Below are 21,250 nucleotides of genomic sequence, written 5' to 3'. Positions count from 1 at the left end.
ACAGAGAAGGCCTGCTTCCTGGGCCCCGCTGGACAATAATGCTGAACCAATGGGGCCAAAGCAAGCCAGCTTTGTCGGAGTGCACAGGATGGGCACACACCATGGGGGCCAGGGGCCCGCTCAAATAGTTCCGTCGTGGGCCATGAAGCGCTTTATGGTGATAACTGGAGCTTAGATTGCACCTGGAAGCCAGCCGGTGACGAGCGCAGCTCCCACAGTAAGGGTGTTATTTGGGGTGAGGAGGCTGCTTACGCGCCACATTCTGCTCCAGGGGTAGCCTCCAGGTGCTCTTCAAGGGCAGTCCCACATACAAGGTAATCAAGGCATGAAGGAGCATGAGGAGGGCCTCTCCACCAGCTGCACCCGTGCACAGGCCTTCATGGGCACAGCTGTCACTTGCTCCTTGAGTAGAAGCAGGGAATCCAGGAAGACTCCCAGACTGCACGCCAGGCCCGAATGAGGATGTGCGACCCCATGCGGGGCCAGGGAAGGGGAGTCCCCAGCAGCAGAGGATTGACCTCCCCACCACCGCCAGCACCTTCCAGCCACTTGGTCTGGCTAGGGTGGAGCCCAGTTCAGGCCCCACAGCCTCCTGGCACACAACAGTGTCTCTTGGCAGGCCAGGTCAGCCAAGTATCACCCATGGCCTGACGTTACCTGACCCCTTACTGATGGGTGACCTCCCCATGGCTTCGTGCTGAACAGGAGACGCAAGAGCATCAGGCTCTGAGGCACCCTGCATGTCACGGGCTTCAGGGTTAACCTCTCCCCTCCAACCAACACCGAGCGGAACCAGCCATCCTCACGCTCTGCCCCTTCTCCCCACAGCAGTCCAGAAAGATACCACAGTCGGTCGATGGTATTGGAAGCTGCTGAAAGATCAAGAAGGGCCAGGACAGCGGCACTGCCACCGTCCTGGTCCTGCCAAAGGTAATCAAGCATACCAATGTCTTCTCCATACATACATAAGGTTTTCCTCTTTGGTGCCCACAACTGAAGAGGTTTGGCTGGCGACAGGTTCCGTGATCCTGCTGAAGAGGCCACGTGGCTGGTTGTCTCAGCAAAGAGTGGGTTCTTGCCCACCCCCGCTGTCTGCTATTGCCCAGATGGGACACACCTGCAGCGGGTCTTCCTGTATCCATCAGCTGCAGGGGGAGCTCCAGGCTGTCTCTGAACTGACAGACAGCGCCTGGCAGGGCAGCGGCTGGGTTGCCCTTCAGGCCCCTTGAAAGGAGGGGCACGCCCAGCTGCCCACCTTGCTCACCCCTCCGCACAATATCTTTCCCTGGGGCCTCAGAGGGAACCGCCCCCAAGCTTTCGGGTTGGCTGCAAGTAACGACTCTGAGAAGCCCCGAAGCGCAGACTCCAGAGATGCCCTGCAGGAGGGTGGGTAGGAGCGCCGGTCCGCCGGCCCGCCCGCCCGCTGCCGGGCAGCTCGTGGCGAGAAGGCGACTCCGCCGCGGCGGCAGAAGAGGCCGCCCTCCCGGGCCCGCGGGCGGCGGACCCTCCGCTCGCTCCCCTTCCCGCTGCTGCCCCACACCCTCCTGGCTGCCCCCGCCGCGCTCCCTCGCTCGGGGCCGGCTGCTGTCGAAAAGCCCCGCCGCCTCCGAGGGGCATCGCGCTCAGTTCCGCCCTGGGCTGGACCGCCGCTCTTAGGACGCCCCCGGCCAGGCCCCGTCAGGACGGGGGCGGGGTGATGAAGAGGCCGGCCGGGGCGGCCCTTAGTCTCTGGCCTGCGAGCGGCGGACGGAGCGGCTGGACGGAGCAGGTCAGCCGAGGGAAGGGAAGGGAAGGGAAGGGAAGGGAAGGGAAGGGAAGGGAAGGGGGTCGGGCCTCTCTCGGGAACAAAGGGGGCTGTGGCGCGGGGGCGACGGGCGCGCCTTCTTGCTTCCCGGCTGCCGGGCAGGCCCGGCGACAGAGGCCGGGGAGCGAGCGGCGGTGCCTCCGCCTTGCTGCAGCTCTGCGGGAACTCCGTCGCGGGGGCGGCAGGGAGGCCTGGCGAGGGTCGCGAGCAGGGGCCCCCGCCCGGCTCCACAAGCGAGGCGGGAGCGGGTGGCCCGGGAAGGCTTTCGGGCGCTGCCTGTTGGAAGATGGGAGACAGAGAGAGCCCGACGGGGCTTCCTCACCGAGCTTTGTCATTCGGCCGGGGGGGGAAGGGGGCTTCGAGGCGCAACGCTGGGCTCCAGAACAGGCCAAGTCTCCTCTCCGAAACGTCCACGCGGGACGTAAAATTAGCCCCGCTCGTGGAGGATAGACTGCCTCTGAGCGGGGAGGTTCTGTTCGATAGCTAGGCTGTCACTGCCTCCTTGCGGGCGCCCGGTGAGCCGGTTCCGTCAGGAGAGCTCGGGGCGGCTCCGGCCCCGCTGGCTGAGCATCCAGGACGTTCCCGGGACGGCCAGCCTCGGCTGGGCTTTAAGAAAGGAGCGATGGGGTCAGCAGCCGCCGCCGCCGCCGCCCTCGAGTTCGGGAACCGTCCGTCGCCCGAAGAGACCCCTTTGCACACCCTCCAAACCCCCAGCACAAGCGAGAGCAGCGGAGCTCGTAGTGGAACGGGGCGGCCGACGAGCGCCGCGCCCACTTCCGCCGCCCCGTCTCTTACTGCAGCCGCGAGAGCGGGAGGAGAACTGCGGCCGCCCCGTTTCCCGAGCCCGCTGGGCGCAGTGCTCAGGCGAGAAAGCCCCGGATGCGGGAGTCCTGCTGGGGAAGCTGCTCCAGCCTCCCTCCCCACCCTTTGGTTCTTCTGGGGGCCTCTGGAAGTGCGGTGCCCCCAGCATCGACACGATTATCCTGGCCGTGGGGGTCTAGTTCCCCTCCTAGGGGCCCCAGGGCTGGCCTTGGTCTCCTTGTGGCGGATGAAGTTTCCCTGCTCTTAAGCCTTTTCCACAGGCCAGCCCTGCCCCCACGCCCCCCGCCAAACTGCAGCACAGTGATGACTGATGACGATGATAGCACTGTGGATCTGCCCCATCTGTGTGTGTCAGGTGGGAGCTGGTGGGGAAGAACTGAAAGCCACTGAACAAGAGCAGAAATCCAGGTGGGGTGGGGTTAGTCTAGGCAGACAGGGACCATGTCGGCTCTCCCTTAGTGGAGCCAGTCCCCTCCAGAAGAGCAGGCTTGGCCATTGTGGGACCTGGGCAAGGGGATTTTGGTCCCTTCTTGCTTTGCAGGCCTTTTGGATTTCTCCTTCTTGAACCTCTAATCTTTCTTCAAGGTGCTTTTCTCTGACACACAAGGGACAGGAGAGGGTTGAGAAAACTCATGAATACCTATGTGGTGCTCTGCTGAATTTCCTGTTCTTTTGTAAAGAGGCTGACTTTGTGTTAGGAAATAAGATTTCTTTATAGCTTGTGGGTGAGTCTTGCCATCTGGTCCATTAATTTCCATGGAATCAATCATAAGAGCCGGAAGAGAGGTTGCAGAGGTCTCCTAGGTCAACTGTCTGCTCGGTGCCAGATGCACTAGAGCATCTCTGTTGGAGACCTCCAGCGAAGGTGAATTGACCACAGCCTGGTCCACTAGATGATGGCTCCTGCCATCAGGACGTTCTAGTATTTAGCCTGAACCTCCTTGTAGTTTTAACCCACCAATCCCACTCCTGTCCTTTGGGACAACCGAGCATCAGTCCACTCCCTCCTCTGTACAACTTTAGGATTCTGAAGATGGCTATCATGCCTCTGCTCTGACGTCTTTTCTGTACAGTGAGCGCAACATGCCCATTTCCTCGTTAGACCGTCACCATCTTGGTAGCCCTCCTCTCAACCCATCCCGCTGTGTCCCTGTCTTTATTGAACTGTGGTGCCCAGAACTGGGAAAAGGACTCCAAATGGGGTCTGACCGGGGCAGAGGGGAACAATCACTTCCCATGATCTAGACTCTGCACTGTCCTGTTAATGCGCCTTAAGACGGCATTTGCCTTTTTAGCAACTGCGCCGCATTGCTGGATTAAGCCCTGCTTGGGGACACTGGATCCCTTCATATGTACTTTTGCCAAGTCAGGTCTCCCCAGTCCAATATTTGTGACCTTCATTTTTTGTGTCTAGAATTTTATATTTCTCCCTGTTAAATTCCAGCGTATTCATTTCAGTGTACTGCTTAAGCCTACGTAGATCTTTTGGAATCTTCTACCAGTAGAGAAATCAAGCTACCGTGTCTATAGTTTCCTTTCTTCTTCCCCTATTTGAAGGTGGGGATGACATTTGCTCCCCTTCTGTCTTCTGGGACCTTGCCAGTTTCCCAAGATTTCTTAGTGACTACGCAGAGAGGTTCTGTGATCACCTCCGCTGGTTCCTTCAATACCCCAGGATGTAATTCATTGGGCCCTGGGGACTTGAATTTGTTTAAAGTCACCAAGTTCTCTCTTATCCTACCCAAGACCATCCTGACGCCCAGCAGCATGAGGACCACCATCCTGGGCTCCATCTGGCAACCCAGGAGTTAAGAAGTACCGTCCTGCCCAGCACCCATTCAGCCTGTTCTGCTCCCAGTGGACCAACACCCTCCTGGGCTTTCCTTTTATTTCTGACATATGCCACGGACACTCTTTTGTTCTGGTATCTCCCACAAACCTCCACTCCTTCAGGAGGCCCTAGAGACCCATCCTTTCTCACCAGTTTTCCATACAGGTGTTCCTTAGACCCAGTTTCCTCAGTGGCCCCATTTGCCCCCCTTGTTAGTTCTTCTGAAACATTTTCACAACCCTTTCCCTCTCTGAGCGCTGTCCTCTCCCTCCCACCAACTTTCTCACTTCTCATGCATTTGCAGACCTACAATCATAGTCCAATGTAAGTGCCCAGGATTTAACTGCAAAATCCCCGACAGATACTGCCCATCTGTGAAGCCCCTCCTGAATTTCCTGGTTGATTTGGGGGGTGGTGCTTTTGCCTGGCCCTTACAAGCTCCCCTTGCCTTGCCAGCATTCATGATCCCTCCCCCAAAGTTCCCTCTATTCTGCTTTTCCACTACTGTACAACCTCTACTATCCTGTTTGCACATTTTTAAATTGGGTGCATACTTTCTATCAGAATTTTAAAATAATCTTAAAGTTGAACAAATTTGACCTTCTCTTTTCAGTTTCAGTTTCCTTTTAACCATAACATTCCTTCTTGGGATTGAGAGAGTGGGCTTCCAGGGCAAATTCTCATGTGTGAGTTTCAGTTGGGTGGTATCATAGAAATTCAGAGTTGGAAGCCCGTCAGTCCAGCCCCCTGCCCAGTTCAGGACCCAAGCTGAAGCACCCCCATAGGTGGCTGCCCAACCTCGTCTTAAAACTCTCATTCTAAAAAGGAGAGGACGGTTGGTGACGGCGCTGAGGCTGCATTGGGGGTCTGGATAATGGCCAAAGGAGGATCTGTGAAGCCATTTTAGGCTTCTAGGGATTGCAACTTTGAGCCTGCCAGGGACGGTTGCATCCTGAAGCCACCCTGATGATAGAAACTCAGCTGGAAAGAATCAGACCCCTGAGTTTACAGAAGACCGCCGCCACTGCCCCATAGAGAGGTTTTTCGGGTATTCAAATTGTGCTCCGTTTTGCAGGTATGTCACAATGTTCAGGGTCGTTGCCACCCCTGCTGGCTCTTCCATGAGACAGAAGTTCTTTCCCACTCAACTTGTAAATGGGCAGCAGTAATCACAGGATGCCAGCCTTCTCTAAATCCCAGCCTGGCACTAGGCCATTTCCTCATTGTGCTCTGGAGTGCCGGCCACCTCCTCCTGTCAGAACAAGAGGCCAGCAAAGCCACAGCTCCATGCCCAGTTTCCCCCAGGACTCGAAACTGTGTAGGTGGCACCACTTAAGAGCTGTAGCATGAATGGCGGGGGTCTGGCATGACTGGGCAACTCCACAATTTCAGAACTCCACCTTGGTTTGTCTGCCATCCTTCGGACATGCTGTCTGGGCATTTCACAAGTGGATCTAACAGAACTGATGGGCAGGTCCCTCTCATTCCTAGAGATACGTCCAGAGGCTTTCTTAATACAGGGAGTGAGGGAGGGGTAAATTCTGGGCAGGGAGAATCAGACTCACCAAGGGAGACACCCGAGCAGGCAGAGTCTGAAAGAGGAGGGGAGCACCTCTGTGGTGGACGCACTGCTAGCCAGGCCTGGTGGAGAACAGAAAGGGAGCAGGCGCCCAGCAGCGGAGCCCAGAGAAAGTGACTGCAGCTGGCAGAGGGATACCGTGCCAGAGGCCAGTTCGGTTCCATTCATTTCCAGGTGGTGCCACGCAGACAAGCGCTGCTTCTGCGCCTTGCGCCGCTGATTCCCCCCCCCCCACTTTCCTCAGTAAATTGCCAGAGCGCCCTGGAGCTGAAGGGAAGGTGGCGGGCTGGGGGGGCCTAGAAACCAGCACTAGCTGAGAGGGTAAAGGGGGCGGGGTGAAAGGGCGGCAGCAGCAGAGGGGAGGGGACTGGCCGAATCACCCCACCTGCCCAGGACACTCCTCCGGCCATGCCCACGAGAGGTCAGTGGACCTCGCCTGCGGGGCCGTGTCCAGTGCAGCACCCGGAGTCTTCCAGGCGTCGAAGCTCTGGCAGAGCAGGGTCCGATGCCAGGGGCGAGGCCGAGAAATTCCCAGAGCCAGAGGCTCAGGCAAGGCACTCAAATTCCGAGCAAGGAAGGGGCCTTAGGGCGGTCGTCTGTCATCCTGCTGGTGCTGAAGATGAAAAGAGCAGCTTCCTGCTTCAGCCAGCGGGATCCAGCCATCACAACGTGAAGCGTAAACTGCATTCTGCTTCAAAGCCTCTTTTCAGGGCAGCTGAGTCGGGTGCCTGCTTCTGGGCAGTGGCGTTTCCAGGGTTGTGGTCGGGCCACTTCCCTCAGGCCTGGTCACTAGCCAGCATCCCTGGGTGCCGGGTCTCCTCTAGCACTGGCCTCTCCATCGGAATGCCTGCCGTCTGCCCGCCCCGCCCCGCCCCGCCCCGCCCGCCCTTCTCTTGCATCGAAAGCCGGAGGACGTTTAGCGTCCTGTAAGCCTCCATACTTCTTCCAGCCTCCCCCAGAAAGGGAAGGCTTTACTGAGCGATGAGATATTAGTCAAGGAAAGGAGGAAGGGATATTTCAAAGTCGCAAAGAGAATCATCACTTTCAGGAACTTTCCTTAACACGATGCAGTCGTTTTCGCCTTCCAGGCAAACCGCTCCGTCCTTTGGCCCCGTGAGTCCCTAAAAGTAAAAGGAGGAAGATGGGGGGGCAGATGAGCCAAGGGGAAAAGGCAGGAAATGGTGGCTGGGTAGCTGAGCAGCCCCTCGGTCTTGCTCCTTCCCCCTCCCTCAGTTGCGCATGTCTCCCACCAGCAGAGGAAAAGTGCTTGAAGCGGGGAGGGGGCTGCACTGGACACTCCCCACAAAAGCAAGGCAGTCGGGCCATCCCACAGCCAAATGGAGTCAAGGCCCAGACCCCCACATTTCTGAAGAGGACACCGAAGGGGCGGGGGCAGCCGCCTTGGGATCCTGAAAGGGCCGTCAGCGGGGATGGGATTTGCTGCTGCAGTGAGGCAGCCACGTGCCTGCTCTGCTGCCTGGGGGTACCCTTGGGGGCTGGCTCCACCTTGCCAGGCAACTCCCATCTTCTGCAATCTCGGGTCCAGAAACAAGACTGGCATAGCTGCTGCCCCTTGCAGGGCCACAGGGCAAAACGGAGGCCCAGAAGGCCCATAGTGGCCCGCCAGCCAGCAGAGCAGTTCAGGCAAGAGTGAAAGTGGGTCAGCCACAGGGAGGAGGTTTTGCAGACTTTCTGCCCCTCTTCTGGGTTGCCCATTGGAGACCTTTGTGACACAGGCAGGACTGGAATCTGCCACCCCCAGGGGACTGGCCCAGGGGGTACTTGCCCCAGGACAGTGCCCAAACAGGTGCATCCTGAGGCCATGGCACCCCACATGTACCAGGCTGAACTGGAAATAAATCACCGAGGTGGGACCTCACCCAGAAGGGTGGCTCTGTCCTGCCTTCTTCCTCCCAGATCTCGGAAGGGAGGACCCCTGGCCAAGGAGCTCCGGTCACAATCCAAGCCCGGGGGAGCCTAGGTCCCTGAGCTCCCCCCGTGGCTGCCGCACGGCCAGCTTGCTATTAGAGAACAGCCCTAGCAGCTGGAGCAAAGCTGTTTCGGATTGCGGGGGAGACTAGCTGGGCCCACCCTCGATGTGAAGTTTTCCAACAGGCAGTGCTCGGAGGGTGGTGGAATTGTTTCCAGAAAGACTCAGTCACTCAGACTGAAAGCTGCCGTGAGAAACTGCACGTCATCTCCCCTCCCTTCCCTTCCCACACAGATCTAACCCCCCCTCCCACCCTTGAGTAGGCCAGGAAATTCCACAGCGGGCGCTCCAACTTTCTCAGCCTGTCCTGGCCCCATTTGCTGAAGGACCAACCCTGGGCTGCCCAGGGACTGGCACCAGAAAGCTGGACCAGGAGATGCACCTCCAAAGACTGCCGGCCTGGTGTCTTAGGTGCCCCCACCCCACTGTTTTGCACACAGGAGCATCTCTCTCCATCACTCATGGAAACACAACTTCCTCCCTCCGCTGCGCAGGGGTGGCAGGAGAAAATACCGAGATGCCTCGGCAGCAAATGGATAATCATTTCTCATCCAGCACGTCTGCCATCTCAGACACCAGAAGGGCCTGGCTGCGCACATTAACTAGGCTTGACAGTTGGGCCCACTCACTTGCTCCACCATAACAGAAATGGCCTTATTCCCTCCTCACCAGTCCCCTGCTCCTTGGGGAAGCTGTTGCCCTCCTGAATGCAAAGGGCTCCAAGGAAGCTCTTGGAATGCACAGGTGTGAACAGCCCCACCACGCTGTGTGCCCAACGTATCTTCTGCAGCCAGGGATGAGGAATGTCCCTCCTGCAACCTGGGGCTGCCTTTGTGTCACTGCAGGGCTAAGCTGAGGGAGGGGCGGGTAAGGCGGGAGGGGGAGAGGGAAGGGGGCCAAAGAGGAGGCAAGAGCAGTGCTGGGGGGGGTGTGCATGTGCATGTGTGTGTGTCAGGGAAGGCGAGGAGGAGGAGGAGGCCGCCTGCCGGTTTTGCCAGATGAACCCGAAAGAGGTCCTCCTGCACCGTCAGGGGGTGGGGTGTGCTTTCTGAGGGCTCTCAGCTCTGAGCACTGGCAGGCTGCTGCTGCTGCTGCTGCTGCTGCTGCTGCTGCTGCTGCTGCTGCTGCTGCTGCTGCCGCCGCCGCATGGAGGGCAAGGCCGAGAAGGACCCGGGCAGGCGGTCCTTGCTCACTTCCCGCCCCACACAGGCCCTGGCACGAGGAAGATGCGTGCTGTTCAGCGGCCGCTCCTGGGCTTCCTGTGTGGCCCCTGGCTGTGGGTGAGCCTGGCCCAGCCGCCCACACGGCCTCCCACCAGGCAGAGCCCGGTGTCGCCCACCCTGCACTTCCGACTGGCCGGCTACCCCCGTAAGCACAACGAGGGGCGCATCGAGGTTCTCTACAACCAAGAGTGGGGCACCATCTGTGATGATGACTTCACGCTGGCCAACGCCCACATCCTCTGCCGGCATCTGGGGTTTGTGGCTGCCACGGGCTGGACTCACAGTGCGAAATATGGCAAAGGTGTCGGTAAGCATCCCTGAGCTAGGGCAAGGGAAACCATGGGACAGAGGGTGGGCCATTGAGGGCAGATCTGCCTGATCCTAGGCACTGGGGCTGGGCAAGTTGTGTTTTGACCGGACAGCCCTTCCCTCAAACTCCAGGGCTCAACCCCGAAGCATACTGAAGGCCTTACCTGAAGTAATAAGCATGTCTTTAAGCATGTGCAAAGTGCCTCCCCTATGCAACGGGGCCCCCAAAGGCCTGACCCATCGGCCCCTGGTGCTTCTGACTCCCAGACATCCTCCTGGCACGTCCCAGGCCTGAGTTCCTGGTGGTCACTCCACAGGGCGCATCTGGCTGGACAACGTGAACTGTGGTGGCCACGAGAAGAGCATCGCGGAGTGCCAGTCACGGGGCTGGGGCAACAGCGACTGCTCCCACGACGAAGACGCAGGCGTCGTCTGCAAGGATGAGCGCATCGCCGGCTTCATCGACTCCAATGTGATTGAGGTGAGCTGGGACAGAAGGGCCTTGAAGAGGGGATGGCGCCTAGAGCGAGATTCCTAAGAACAGCGTAATGAACATCAGACCAACACAGAGCAGTAACACCCTATCTGCAGTTACACCTCCAACCATTTCAGGGATATGGCAACCCCGTTAGAGGCCTGCAAAGGAAGCCGTGGCCAGGAGGCTAACAAACCCTCCCTGTCCCTATTCAACCTGTTCTCACGGGTGCTGATCCTGGAGTGCAGGCTGGCCGAGGTGGTCCTTCAGGCCGTGTGATCTCCAAAAGCGTGGAACACAAAAGGACCGTTGTTAAACTGAGCCTGGGAGCCACCCTGGCTGAAGCTTTCAAGACCTCTTGAAAGACACCCCCCGCCCAGCAAGACCTCCTCTGGGCTGCTGGCTCAGTCTGTAGGGGGCTGAGAGACGGGCCCTCCCTGTGCCCAGATAGAGTGGCCCTGGAGCGGTCAGAAGCACACCGAGGCACCCACACCCCCCAAGCTTCTCTGCTTAGCATGCATGAGGCTACCCAACATGCAAATTAAAATGGGGTGTCTTTGCTTCTGGCTTATTGTGTTGTGCAAGTCCAGACATAGCAGCTTATTACACTAACTGCAGTTTAACGTTATGGGTTTTGATCAGCCCAGTTCCCACATTGTCTCAACTGTGCCTTTTTGTCTTTCAGAAGATAGAGATTTTTAGCCTGCTTCAAGGCAGCCACAATGTCTCTGTCTTGTCTGGGTCGATTCTTAGTTTCTTTGCCAAAATAGCCACTTGTCATTTCCACTGGCCAGATGTTGAGGTGTCAGGGGTTGTATCTAGGACAAGACCTATGTCCTAGATACAACCCCTGACACCTCAACATCTGGCCAGTGGAGGCTAGTAAAAGGCCTTCGTCAGCATCAACCATCCCACACGCCCTTCCCTTTCACCAGGCAGATAACACAACTACTGCATTTAGCTCGCTGTGTTCATGAAGAGATGTTTGACAGTTGTTTGGAGGCAATGATGGCCAAATGTGGGGCAACAAATGAAAGTTAAGTGCAGATGATGGAGTTGCTCTGGATAGGTGGTTCTCAGGCCTAGGAACTGAGAAGTTGGCCTGTTTTGGATAATACAACATACATTCCAATGGAAGAGGTAAGTATCTTGAAACGTGTGCTTGGCTCCAAAATGTCATTGGAGATCTTTGTTCTGGCTGAGACTGGCATAGTGCTATGGTCCTGCTAGGAGCAAGATCCTTGGAACATGGAGTGTAAGGGCTGGAAAGGGCCTCGGACATTAGCTAGTCCAACCCCCTGCCCAAGCGCTACAGCGTTACTACAGCATCTCCATCCAGCCTTTGCTTAAACAGCCACAGTCAAAGAGGGCCCACCAGCTCCTAAGGAAATCTGTTCTGTAGTTGAACAGCTTGTAGTCTTAGGAAATTCATCCTTATGTCCACCCAAAATCTACTTTCTTGTAATTAAACCCCTTGTTTTTTGTCCTCTCTTCTGGAAAACCTCCAAACAATTATCTCCTGTCTTCTACATGGCAGCCCTTCAGACACTTGGTGACAGCTGTCATGTGTCCCCGCAGTTATCTTCTCTAATCCAACCTTCTGCACTGTGCAGAAAAACCATTTAAACCAGGAGTCCCCAAACTCTCCAGCTCATCAACCCCTTCATGAAGCTTCAGATTGTTCAGCAACTCCCAAACATTTATTATATGTAAATAATTTAATAAATGCTACTTTAATAGTACTACAAATAATAACAACAACAACAATGGATAGTCCCATCAACCCTTGGGGGTCGATATGGTCCACTGTGGAGAAACCTGATTTAAACTATCCATGGACTGCCTCTTCTTAAGAATCTCAGAAATGGAGAAGCCACAATCTCCATAGGTAGATTGTCCCTAGTTGTACAGATTTTATCATTTTGACGTTCTTCTTTATATTTAAATGAAATCTAGGTAGTGCGACTTATACTGTTATTTCTGATTTTAGTTTCTATGGCCATGAAAAATAGTTCTTTGCCATCTCCCCTTTATGCACCTAAGCAGAACTATCATGTCTCTCCTGAGGGTTTTTCTTTCCTCAAACTACATATTCCACATTCCTTCAGTCAGACCTCATAGGACCGTCTGTATCATCACTGAACCTGTACTGACCCATCAAACACCGGTTGGAAATGAGGTGCCCAGAATCATACACAGGACTTTTGGTGTGAGCTCAGCAGTGCTGCGTACAGAGCAATAAGGACTTTGCGTGTTTTTGCATGCTGCTTCTGACGCAGCCCGGGACCGTGTTAGCTCTTCTGACGGCTGTCCCTCACTGCTCGCTTATGTTCAGCTTGTTGTCAGCAACCTCCTCCCAGTCCTTCTCAGATGTAGTGTTCCCAAATCATCAACCCCCACCCAATGTGTGTGCCCTATATTTCTCCACCCTAAATGTAATACTTAATGCTTCTCCCTGAGAGGACCTCTCCTTCCTCTCAGCCCACTCTTCAGCCTGCCCAGACAAGATGGCAGGGTTGCTCTGCCTTGGCTCCTCCATTCCATCCAACACCTCCAAATGGCCTGCTTCATTATTTGCTCTAACATCTTTCCAGGTATTAATGTCAGACTTACCTTCTTTCCTTCTTGCAGGAATCACTCTCTTGCGTGCATTTCCTCCGTCTATAATCTCTTCCAGATCCTCATTCCATCTAGCATCCGTTTTGATCCTTCCCCTTGTGCAGATACTTCTGTGACATTGGCAGTGTAATTCATTTCACTCTGTTCCAGGCTGCTTCCACAGCCTTTTTCCTTATATCTGTTGGCAGATATTTATTCTCCACTCCCTAACTGTAGATGCTCCTTAATAATTGGGGGTGGGGGGTGGGAGAGAGAAAGTGTTTCTTGAGCCGAGGGCCACGAAGCTAAGTACACTGAAGGAATGCTTGCATATTGGGGAGGGGGCAATTCCTCCCCGGAGGCTCCCCTGGCTTGCCTCCCTCTGCAGCCCCACGGAGCTCATGGTCTCCTCTGGCGGAGGAGCGGAAGACTCCCATCAGCCGCTCTGGCCAGGAGAGACCAGACGGGCCCTTCCTAGGTGGAGCCCGGAGCTGGCCTGGCTGGGGTTGGGGATGCTGGCCTGGGTGACGCCTTCTCCCTTCTCCAGGCAGAGCAGAACCAGGTGGAGGAGCTGCGGCTGCGCCCAGTGGTGTCCCAGGCCAAACGCCCACTGCCCATCACAGAGGGCATCGTGGAAGTCCGCCACAAGAACAGCTGGGCCCAGATCTGCGACGAGAACTGGAGCGGCCGGGAAAGCCGCGTGGTCTGCGGAATGCTGGGCTTCCCTGCCGAGAGGAAGGCCAACCGCAACTTTTACAAGTGAGCATAGGGAGAGGGCGCCACTTGCTCAGCAGGGGGGGAGCATGGGAACCTCCAAAGGACACCGTGTCCCCCTTCCCTGTTTTCTGTCCTGGTGGTGACCTTTCCGTGCTGGCGACCCTGGGCTGCTCACCTGTTGCACAGCAAACTGCCTTGCAGGAAGAAAAAGGGAAGGGGGTGTCACGGACCTCACTCTAAGCTCCTGGGGAAACAAGGGCTTGCTCAGGAGTTGACAAATCTAGCCCATTGCTGTGGGGCTGCCAGTCAGGGACAAAAGCAGGGGTGGTCACCAACACCACCCACCCCCTCCCCCGAGCTTCCATTTAATAAAACTGACCAGCTCCTGGAAGCACGGGCAGTGGGAGCGCCTGGGGGGAACCCAGGCGTGTTTCAGTGGGGCTGTCCTCCTGAAGGTCTCTCTTCCCTTCGGGTCCAGCTGAGTGTGAAGGGGGGGGGTCTTCCCTGGAAACTGCCTGGAGGGAAGGCCAGATCTGGAGGGAGGAAGAGGCGGCCAGGGTTCCTGAGACAAGGGCAGCGCTCCCACCCATGAAGGGGCTCCTGCCTCCCCTTTTCCAGGCAGCTCAAACAAGGAAGCCAGGCCCCCCCAGCCAGCATATGGGCCACGCAGCTGGGCTGCCTTGGCCCCACAGCCTCTGAGCCCTTCCCAGATGTGGCTGAGACATGCTGCGTGGGGATGGCAGATGCAGCCTGGAAGGGCGCAAGCCTCGCCCCCACGGCATCACTTGGGGCCCTCTTCCAGCAGACTGGGCCCCCAGCAGCCTTCTGGATTGGTGGGCGTGAGGTCCATCACACACCATGGGGGCTCCGCTCACCTCCTGGCTGTGCTTTCTGCCCCTCTGCTCTCGCGGAGCGGCATGCTTCTGGAGAGCAAAGGGCCCCTTGCTGGGACCTTCACAAGGGCATGTCCTGGGCACTCTGTTCCTTCGGGGCTTCCTTAGGAGCACCAAGATCGCCCTCTTTGGCCCACGAGACCTGAACTGGGAACGGTCCCAGGGTCACAGAACAGGGGCAGGCCCTTGGTGCCGTCCAGCCCAGCCTGCTGCTTGGCGCAAAAGTTCTAGTTGAAGCCTCCCGTGCAATTGACTCTCCAGCCCTCACTTCAGCACCCCCACGACCACCCTGGATCATCAGTTCCCTGGGAGCAAACACCGAGAGGAGCCTCCTGTTCCTGGAACCAGAAGGCACCTGACAGGTGATGGCTGCCATTTGGTCCTACCCCCATGAGGTCAACCAGCTCCGGAGGGGGCGCTAAGTGTAGAGCTTTGCAATTAAGTGTGGGATGAAGATTAATTCACCTAATGAGCCTCAGAAGTGACAACTTTAAGTGGGGCTGGTGGGCTTGCCAGCTGTCCCTGATGGGCACCACAGTCTTTTCTGCTATAAGGTGCCCAGCCAGGATCCATCCAGAGAGTCACTGGGCACAAGTGCAGCATTGGCACTTCTGAAAAGCCGGCTGTGCGAAGGGACTTCCTGGCTGGGGCACCAAGAACCCTTGCAGCAAGAGAGCCATGTTGGTCTACAGTACCAAAAATCTGGAGGAATCTGGTAGCGCCTTTTCCAACTAGCCAATTTTATTGAAAGGCAGAAGCTTCTGTGAGCCGTTAAGAGAAGCTTCTGCCTTCAATTAAACATGTCAGTCCGAAATAATGTCCTGATTCCAGAACTTTTGTGGTGAAGCGCACGTGGGAGGCCTTTCCCTCTGCGCAGAGCCAGAGGGGAGTGCTCAGAAGTCAGGAGGCCCCAAGACGGGCGTCTGGAAGCCGCTTCCAGACAGAGCGGGCAGTGTGTTCTGTCTCGCCCAGAGGAGCTTGAGCGGTGACTCACTGGTGAGACAAGGGCCCTCCTCGGGTAGCAACTGCATTTGGAAGAAAGGTGCTTCTTTGCCAGCCGGGTGGGGTGCGAAGAGAAGGCCCGGATCCAAGCAAGGTGGCCTTCCGCCAGCCACACACAGATGACGGTGGTGTTCCGTCCTCTGCCTCTGCCCCCTTGCAAAGCAAGGCAGCGGGCCAAAGCATCTGTGGCTTTCCAGGAACCGGAGAGCTCCAGGATATCGGGAGAGCTGCATAGGTGGAGATTCGGGGCATTTTCAAGAGACCGGCCTACTGTGCCACATTCGGTGGGCTGCTCTGAGGGCTGCTGGTGGCTACCACGCAGATGGCTTGAACAGTGAACCAGTTCTCAAGCTCACCTCCTCGGTTCGCCTACCGTGGCAGCACTTCTACCGAAAAAGGGCTTCTCTGCAGAAGCTGGGCTGAGCTGTGGATTTTCTGCATGCAAATCACGCACTGTGCCAGGAAGCAATGACCACATTTTTTGCCACGAGCCACGCGGGTTGCACGAGGCACCTGCTTCCCTGGCGGCAGCCATTTGTGACGACCTGTTGCGAGGGACCAAAGAAAAGCAGCCGTTTGCTCTACTTCGACCCTTCAAAGCTCTCGAGCAGCTGAGCGGCCCATTTGGAGGCAATGCTGCAGCATCGCACGCCAGATCCTGCAAAAGCTTTTCCTGGGCGTTGGGGGCAGCCCAGGGCCCACAAGCGGGGTTGTGCCTTGGCCTTCGCTTGCCTCTCACACCGGCCTGCTCCAGTCCAGCAGGGCTGCTCTGCGCATGGCCAAACTGACCCTTGGCCTGGACAACTCCCAGCTGCTGATGGCGATGCCACAGAGCACTTGCAGGAAAGCAACTACCATTACTTTGGCTTTTGATTTTCCTGGGCTTGCCAAGCCTTACTCCAAGGAAATTGCAGGGAGGTCTGTAGGGTGCCAAGAGGCAACTGAGCAGTCCCTGGGTTCAACCAGGCATCTTCCCAGCTGCTAAAGGGCCCAGCGCCTGCTAAGGGAGACCACCCGCAGCCCTCCAGCCCTCACCCAGCGTTCTCGGTGCCCCTGGCGCAGCTGAGGGGTGGGGGCGGAGGAGCCCAGGGGACCTGTCTGTGGCCCACGAGGCTCCCACGCAGCTCCCCAGAGACCTGCTCTTTCTCCTGGCAGGTTGTACCTGCAACGCCAGCAGCATAACTACCACCTGCATTCGGTTGCTTGTGCTGGGAACGAGGTCCATATTTCCACCTGCTCCTTCGAGTTCTACAAGAGCAATATCACTAGTGTCTGCAAGGGCGGCATGCCAGCTGTGGTGAGCTGTGTGCCAGGCCCCCTTTTTGCTGCAGGGAATGCCCAGAAAAAGAGGCGGGGGCAGCAGCAGCAGCAGGGACAGGTGAGCAAAGGGGAGGGTGGAGGTGGGCTGCTGGCACATGGGAAGCCACAGGGGTGCCTCTGGAGAAGGCAGGCTGGCACAGGAGCCCCCTGGAGCTGAGCCTCCCTGTGCTCCCCCACAGCAGCGGGTCCGGCTGAAAGGGGGGGCCAAGGTTGGCGAGGGCCGGGTCGAGGTGCTGAAGAACGGCGAGTGGGGCACCGTCTGCGACGATCGCTGGAACCTGCTGTCAGCCAGCGTTGTCTGCCGTGAGCTGGGCTTTGGCAGTGCCAAGGAAGCCCTGACAGGAGCACGCCTGGGCCAAGGTGAGGAGGGGCATCAGCCAGATCCTCTTGTGCCCCCAGCTCAGGGCTTGAGGCATGGCTCCTCTGGTGGGCTGGGGGTGTCACCCTACCAGTGGGGGGGGGGCTGCTGGCAGGGTTTCCCCTTGTGCCTCCAAAGGCCTTCCAAGCAGCCCCCCCCCGAGGACCTGGGACGTGGTAGGTGGGGGGGGGTCTTGGCTGATTCCCCTCTCCTGGCAGGAATGGGCCAGATCCACCTGACCGAGGTGCAGTGCCGGGGCTCAGAGAAGTCGCTCTGGAGCTGCCCCTCCAAGAACATCACCCAGCAGGACTGCAAGCACTCAGAAGACGCAGGGGTCCGCTGCAACGCCCCTTACATGGCCTACGAGACCACGGTTGGCTGGACAGCAGGAAGCAGGGCCAGGGCAGGGCAGGGCAGGGCAGGGCAGGGCAGGGCAGGGCAGGGCGAGCACATTGGCCTTCCCTCTCCAATTGCCTGCTCAGCCCAGCCAAGACTCTTGGGGGCAGCCCCAGAGCCAGGGACCCCTCTCCCCACAGCCCACCAGATGGGGCAAGGCGCCCTTGGCTCCTGAGTGCCCCCCAGCCAGGCTTCTTGGGAGGGATGGAGAAGGCCTCTTATAGGCGAGCTTGCCTGAGCAGCCCACCCCCCACCCAGCTGGGAGCAAAAGCTCTCAGGGCACCCACACCCACTTTTAGGGGGCACCATCGGCAACCTGCAGCAGTCCTGCACGTTGCTGGGCACCAGCCAGCTCGAGGGCTTCTTCCTTGAGAGTGGCCCTCTTCCCCACCAAAGCGTGACTGCCACGTGTCTAAGAGTAGTCTCTCCCCAATGGCATCCCAGGAACTCTCCTCACCCCCAGCTCTGCAGTAACCCCTCCATTGCTCCCCCCTTTTACATTTGGGCCAGGGTCCAACTCCGGTGCCCCTGTGCCATCCTTGCCACCCAAACCTGCTCCACCCCTCTTGCTCTCTGGGAAGCAGGGTCCAGATCCAGGCTCAGGGAGGAGGCTTGATATGCATCGGGGGGGGGGCTGCCTTTCCTCCCCCTCTCCCTCCCCTGGAAGTCTCCGGCAGACTAGAGAGAGGAGGCTGCAAAGGGGCACCTGAGGGCCAACCTGGGAAGGCCAGAGAGGAGGGGGCCAATCTGATCGCAGGAGAGCCTTCCCGCTCCTGGCAGACTGAAGGGATGGCAGCCAGGAGGTGGCGCGCCATCTGCCCGGGCGACTGCCACATCCCCAGCTCAGGCACTGTCGCCTCCCTCCCACCTTTCCCCACAGATCCGCCTGAGCGGGGGCCGGAGCCGTTTTGAGGGACGGGTTGAAGTGGCCGTGGGGGCCAGGGGCAACCACGCCCGCCAGTGGGGGCTGATTTGCGGAGAAGGCTGGGGGACCCTTGAAGCCACGGTAGCCTGCCGCCAGCTGGGCCTGGGGTATGCCAACCATGGCTTGCAGGTACGTTGCTGTCGCCGCTGCCGCTTTGCTGCTGAGGTGAAGCTCGCCTGCTGGGAGGGCCACATGACCAGCTACCCTGCCTGGCCATCTACTCGCTGGGGGAGGATGGGCCCAGCCCAGGGAGAGGCAGGGGCCCACTGTTGATGCCCACAGGATGTTACCACAAGGCCGCATGGCCCAGAGCCAAGCCAACTTGGAGGGGCAACTGGGGGGGGTGTCTGAGTTTCCAGGGCAGGCTGCAGACCCTAGAGACCTGGTGGGATGTTGCCAGCGGGCCTGGGCTACACCATGGGTGGGCACCAACAACTGGCCTGAAGGAGAAGGCAGGATGAAGGGTAATCGTTCCCATCACATGAAGGGAACCTGAGGAACTCCCCGCCACAAGCCCAGGCAGGGCAGCGGGAGGAGCACCCAGAGGGACGAGGCAGGGAGGGGGAGGCCACCCCAGGTGGGATAGGAGGGCAGGCTCCCGTGGGGGCTGGACCGTCCTGGAAAACAGAGGCTGGGGTCAGGCCTGCTCCACCATGGCTGCTCTGTCCTGGGGGGGCGCTGGAGGGCCAGCCACACCAGCCAGCGAACACAGCTCCCGCACCTGGGCAGGCCAGCTAGTGGCCCAGCGCCCCACTCCCCTTCCTCCTGCACTGTCCCCAAGGAAACCTGGTACTGGGACGGCAGCAACGTGACCAGCATGGCGTTGAGCGGGGTGAAGTGTGCCGGGCACGAGATGACGTTGAGCCATTGCCGGCATGACAGCAGGGTTTCCTGCCAGAAGACAGGGACCCGCTTCGCTGCAGGCGTCATCTGCTCAGAGAGTAAGAGGACTGGGGCCCGGGGGCCCATAAGGGGGCCATCTTCTCAAGCACAAGCTCTCCCCACAGCCCTCTCCTGGCAGGGGGCTGGTAAGGGGCTCTGCCTCTATCCTTCAGGGAGCTTTGACCCGCTTCATTCAAGGAATGGGAGGGACTGGGGTTCAGGGGCCCTCTGGCCAAACCCTCCCACCCCAACCTGCTAACCAAGCGCTGGTGACCTCCTGGAGGGGCCCTCCCTCGGCTCCCCCAGGCACCACCTGGCTCCTTCCACCCTCGCAGCTGCCTCAGATCTGCTGCTCCACGCGGCGCTGGTGCAAGAGACAGCGTACATAGAGGACCGCCCTTTGCACATGCTCTACTGTGCTGCGGAGGAGAACTGCCTGTCCAGCAGCGCCCGCAACGCCAACTGGCCTTATGGGCACCGCCGTCTCCTGCGCTTCTCCTCCCAGATCCACAACAACGGCCGGGCTGACTTTCGTCCCAAGGCGGGCCGCCACTCCTGGGTCTGGCATGAGTGCCATGGGTAAGGGCAAGGAGCAACAGCAGTGGCCCAGTCAGCTTGGCAGGCTAGGCCAAGAGAAGGCGGTGGGGACCCACCCTGCCCCTCCCCGCCAACGCAGGGGCTGCTCACGCTCCGCCCTCCCGTTTCAGACACTACCACAGCATGGACATCTTCACCCACTACGACCTCCTGACACCCAATGGGACCAGGGTGGCCGAAGGACACAAAGCCAGCTTCTGCCTGGAGGACACAGAATGTGAGGAAGGTAGGTGACTTGGGTGGGCAGGGCAGGGTAGCCCAACAGGGCCAGGGGCCAGGCCACACCCGCATCTGCAGGCAGGGCCTCCCCACAAGGCCCAGCCCAGCCCCAGCCCAGCCTTCCTTCTTTTCCCCCCCCCCCCTTTGGGCAGAGGTGGGCAAGCGCTACGAATGTGCCAACTTCGGAGAGCAGGGCATCACAGTGGGCTGCTGGGACCTCTACCGGCACGACATTGACTGCCAGTGGATCGATATCACAGACGTCAAGGCTGGGAACTACATCCTGCAGGTGAGGGCTGCAGGGATGGGCGGGAGCAGCCGTGGGTGGCTTCAGTCACCAGCGCCAGGAATCTGGGCATTGGGGGTAAAATGCAGACGCGGCCTCCGGCACGCAAGGCCTCAGCCACAAAGCTGGGCGCAGGGTGGAGGTACATCTAGAAACCAGGCCTTCCATCCCAGAGCTGGCTCGGAGAAATGGTCCATAGATGAGGGGGGAAGCCCTACCTCAACCCCCACCCTGTGGCCCTCACCTTCTGTCACCTTGGATACGAGGCCCCCATCTCACCTTCTGCCCCCCAGGTGGTGATCAACCCCAGATACGAAGTCGCGGAGAGCGATTTCACCAACAATGCCATGAAATGCAACTGCAAGTACGATGGGCACCGAATCTGGGTACATCGCTGCCACATAGGTACTGCAGAACCTGAGGGGGGATGCAGAGGGAGCAAAGGGGGATGTGCAGAGCAGGTGGCCAGGGATGGGGTCTTCAAGGTCTCTCACACCACAGCAGTTCACACCTTCCCAAATGCCTTGCTACAGGTGATGCCCTGAGCAATGAGGCCAACGGGGTCTCCGAACAGTATCCAGGACAGAGCAACAACCAGATTGCGTAGGCGGCGGCTGCCTCCTCCTGGGCAGCAGGCAGACCTAGATCGTGCCAGTGGTACAGCAGCAGGCAAGGGGGTCTGATGGCCCGTCTCCCAGCAATTGTCTTGCCCGAGGTAGGAACGTTTCCTGGGCAGCTGAAAGGTGCCACCCACCGCTGGCACATTGTCATCTCACAGAGCAACCAGGACCAGACTGCAGCCAACACAACTCTCCTGGCTTTCTTCTCGGTGCTGACCACAAAGAGGACCTGCTCCTGTGCCCAGCTGGGAGGCAGAAGGCAAAGGAGGGCATCTCCTCAGCCGCCTGCCCAACTGCCCTTCAGCACTGCCTGCACTGGGGCAGGTCTCATATATAAAGTTAATTGTTTGGGTCCCAACGTGTGTACTGACTTGGTGTCTGGGAGAGGGTCCAACGCAAGCGCC

General features: G+C 58.5%; 1 protein-coding gene across 2 annotated transcripts; it reads left to right on the top strand.

The window, feature by feature from the left end:
• The first annotated feature begins 1,381 nt into the window (after nucleotides 1-1,381).
• LOXL3 (lysyl oxidase like 3) lies at nucleotides 1,382-21,196 on the top strand. 2 transcript variants are annotated; one of them, XM_088128768.1, is made up of 14 exons: nucleotides 1,382-1,768; nucleotides 9,236-9,556; nucleotides 9,876-10,039; nucleotides 13,179-13,390; nucleotides 16,399-16,621; nucleotides 16,743-16,923; nucleotides 17,140-17,294; nucleotides 18,198-18,371; nucleotides 19,024-19,183; nucleotides 19,460-19,703; nucleotides 19,832-19,947; nucleotides 20,093-20,229; nucleotides 20,520-20,631; nucleotides 20,760-21,196. In XM_088128768.1, exons 2-14 carry the CDS (start codon nucleotides 9,253-9,255, stop codon nucleotides 20,831-20,833), a joined length of 2,256 nt encoding a protein of 751 aa, XP_087984894.1. In that variant the 5' UTR covers nucleotides 1,382-1,768; nucleotides 9,236-9,252; the 3' UTR covers nucleotides 20,834-21,196. The 2 variants fall into 2 exon arrangements, with proteins under 2 accessions (XP_087984894.1, XP_087984893.1); XM_088128767.1 differs by lacking the exon at nucleotides 1,382-1,768 and having other exon boundaries at nucleotides 16,746-16,923.
• The last annotated feature ends 54 nt before the right edge of the window (nucleotides 21,197-21,250 follow it).

The sequence above is a fragment of the Python bivittatus genome, unplaced genomic scaffold (assembly GCF_059951505.1).
Source record: "Python bivittatus isolate LINGU-HERP-01145 unplaced genomic scaffold, Pbiv_v1 ctg000740_np1212, whole genome shotgun sequence".
Taxonomy (NCBI): domain Eukaryota; kingdom Metazoa; phylum Chordata; class Lepidosauria; order Squamata; family Pythonidae; genus Python; species Python bivittatus.
This window is presented reverse-complemented; position numbering and strand designations above follow the sequence as displayed.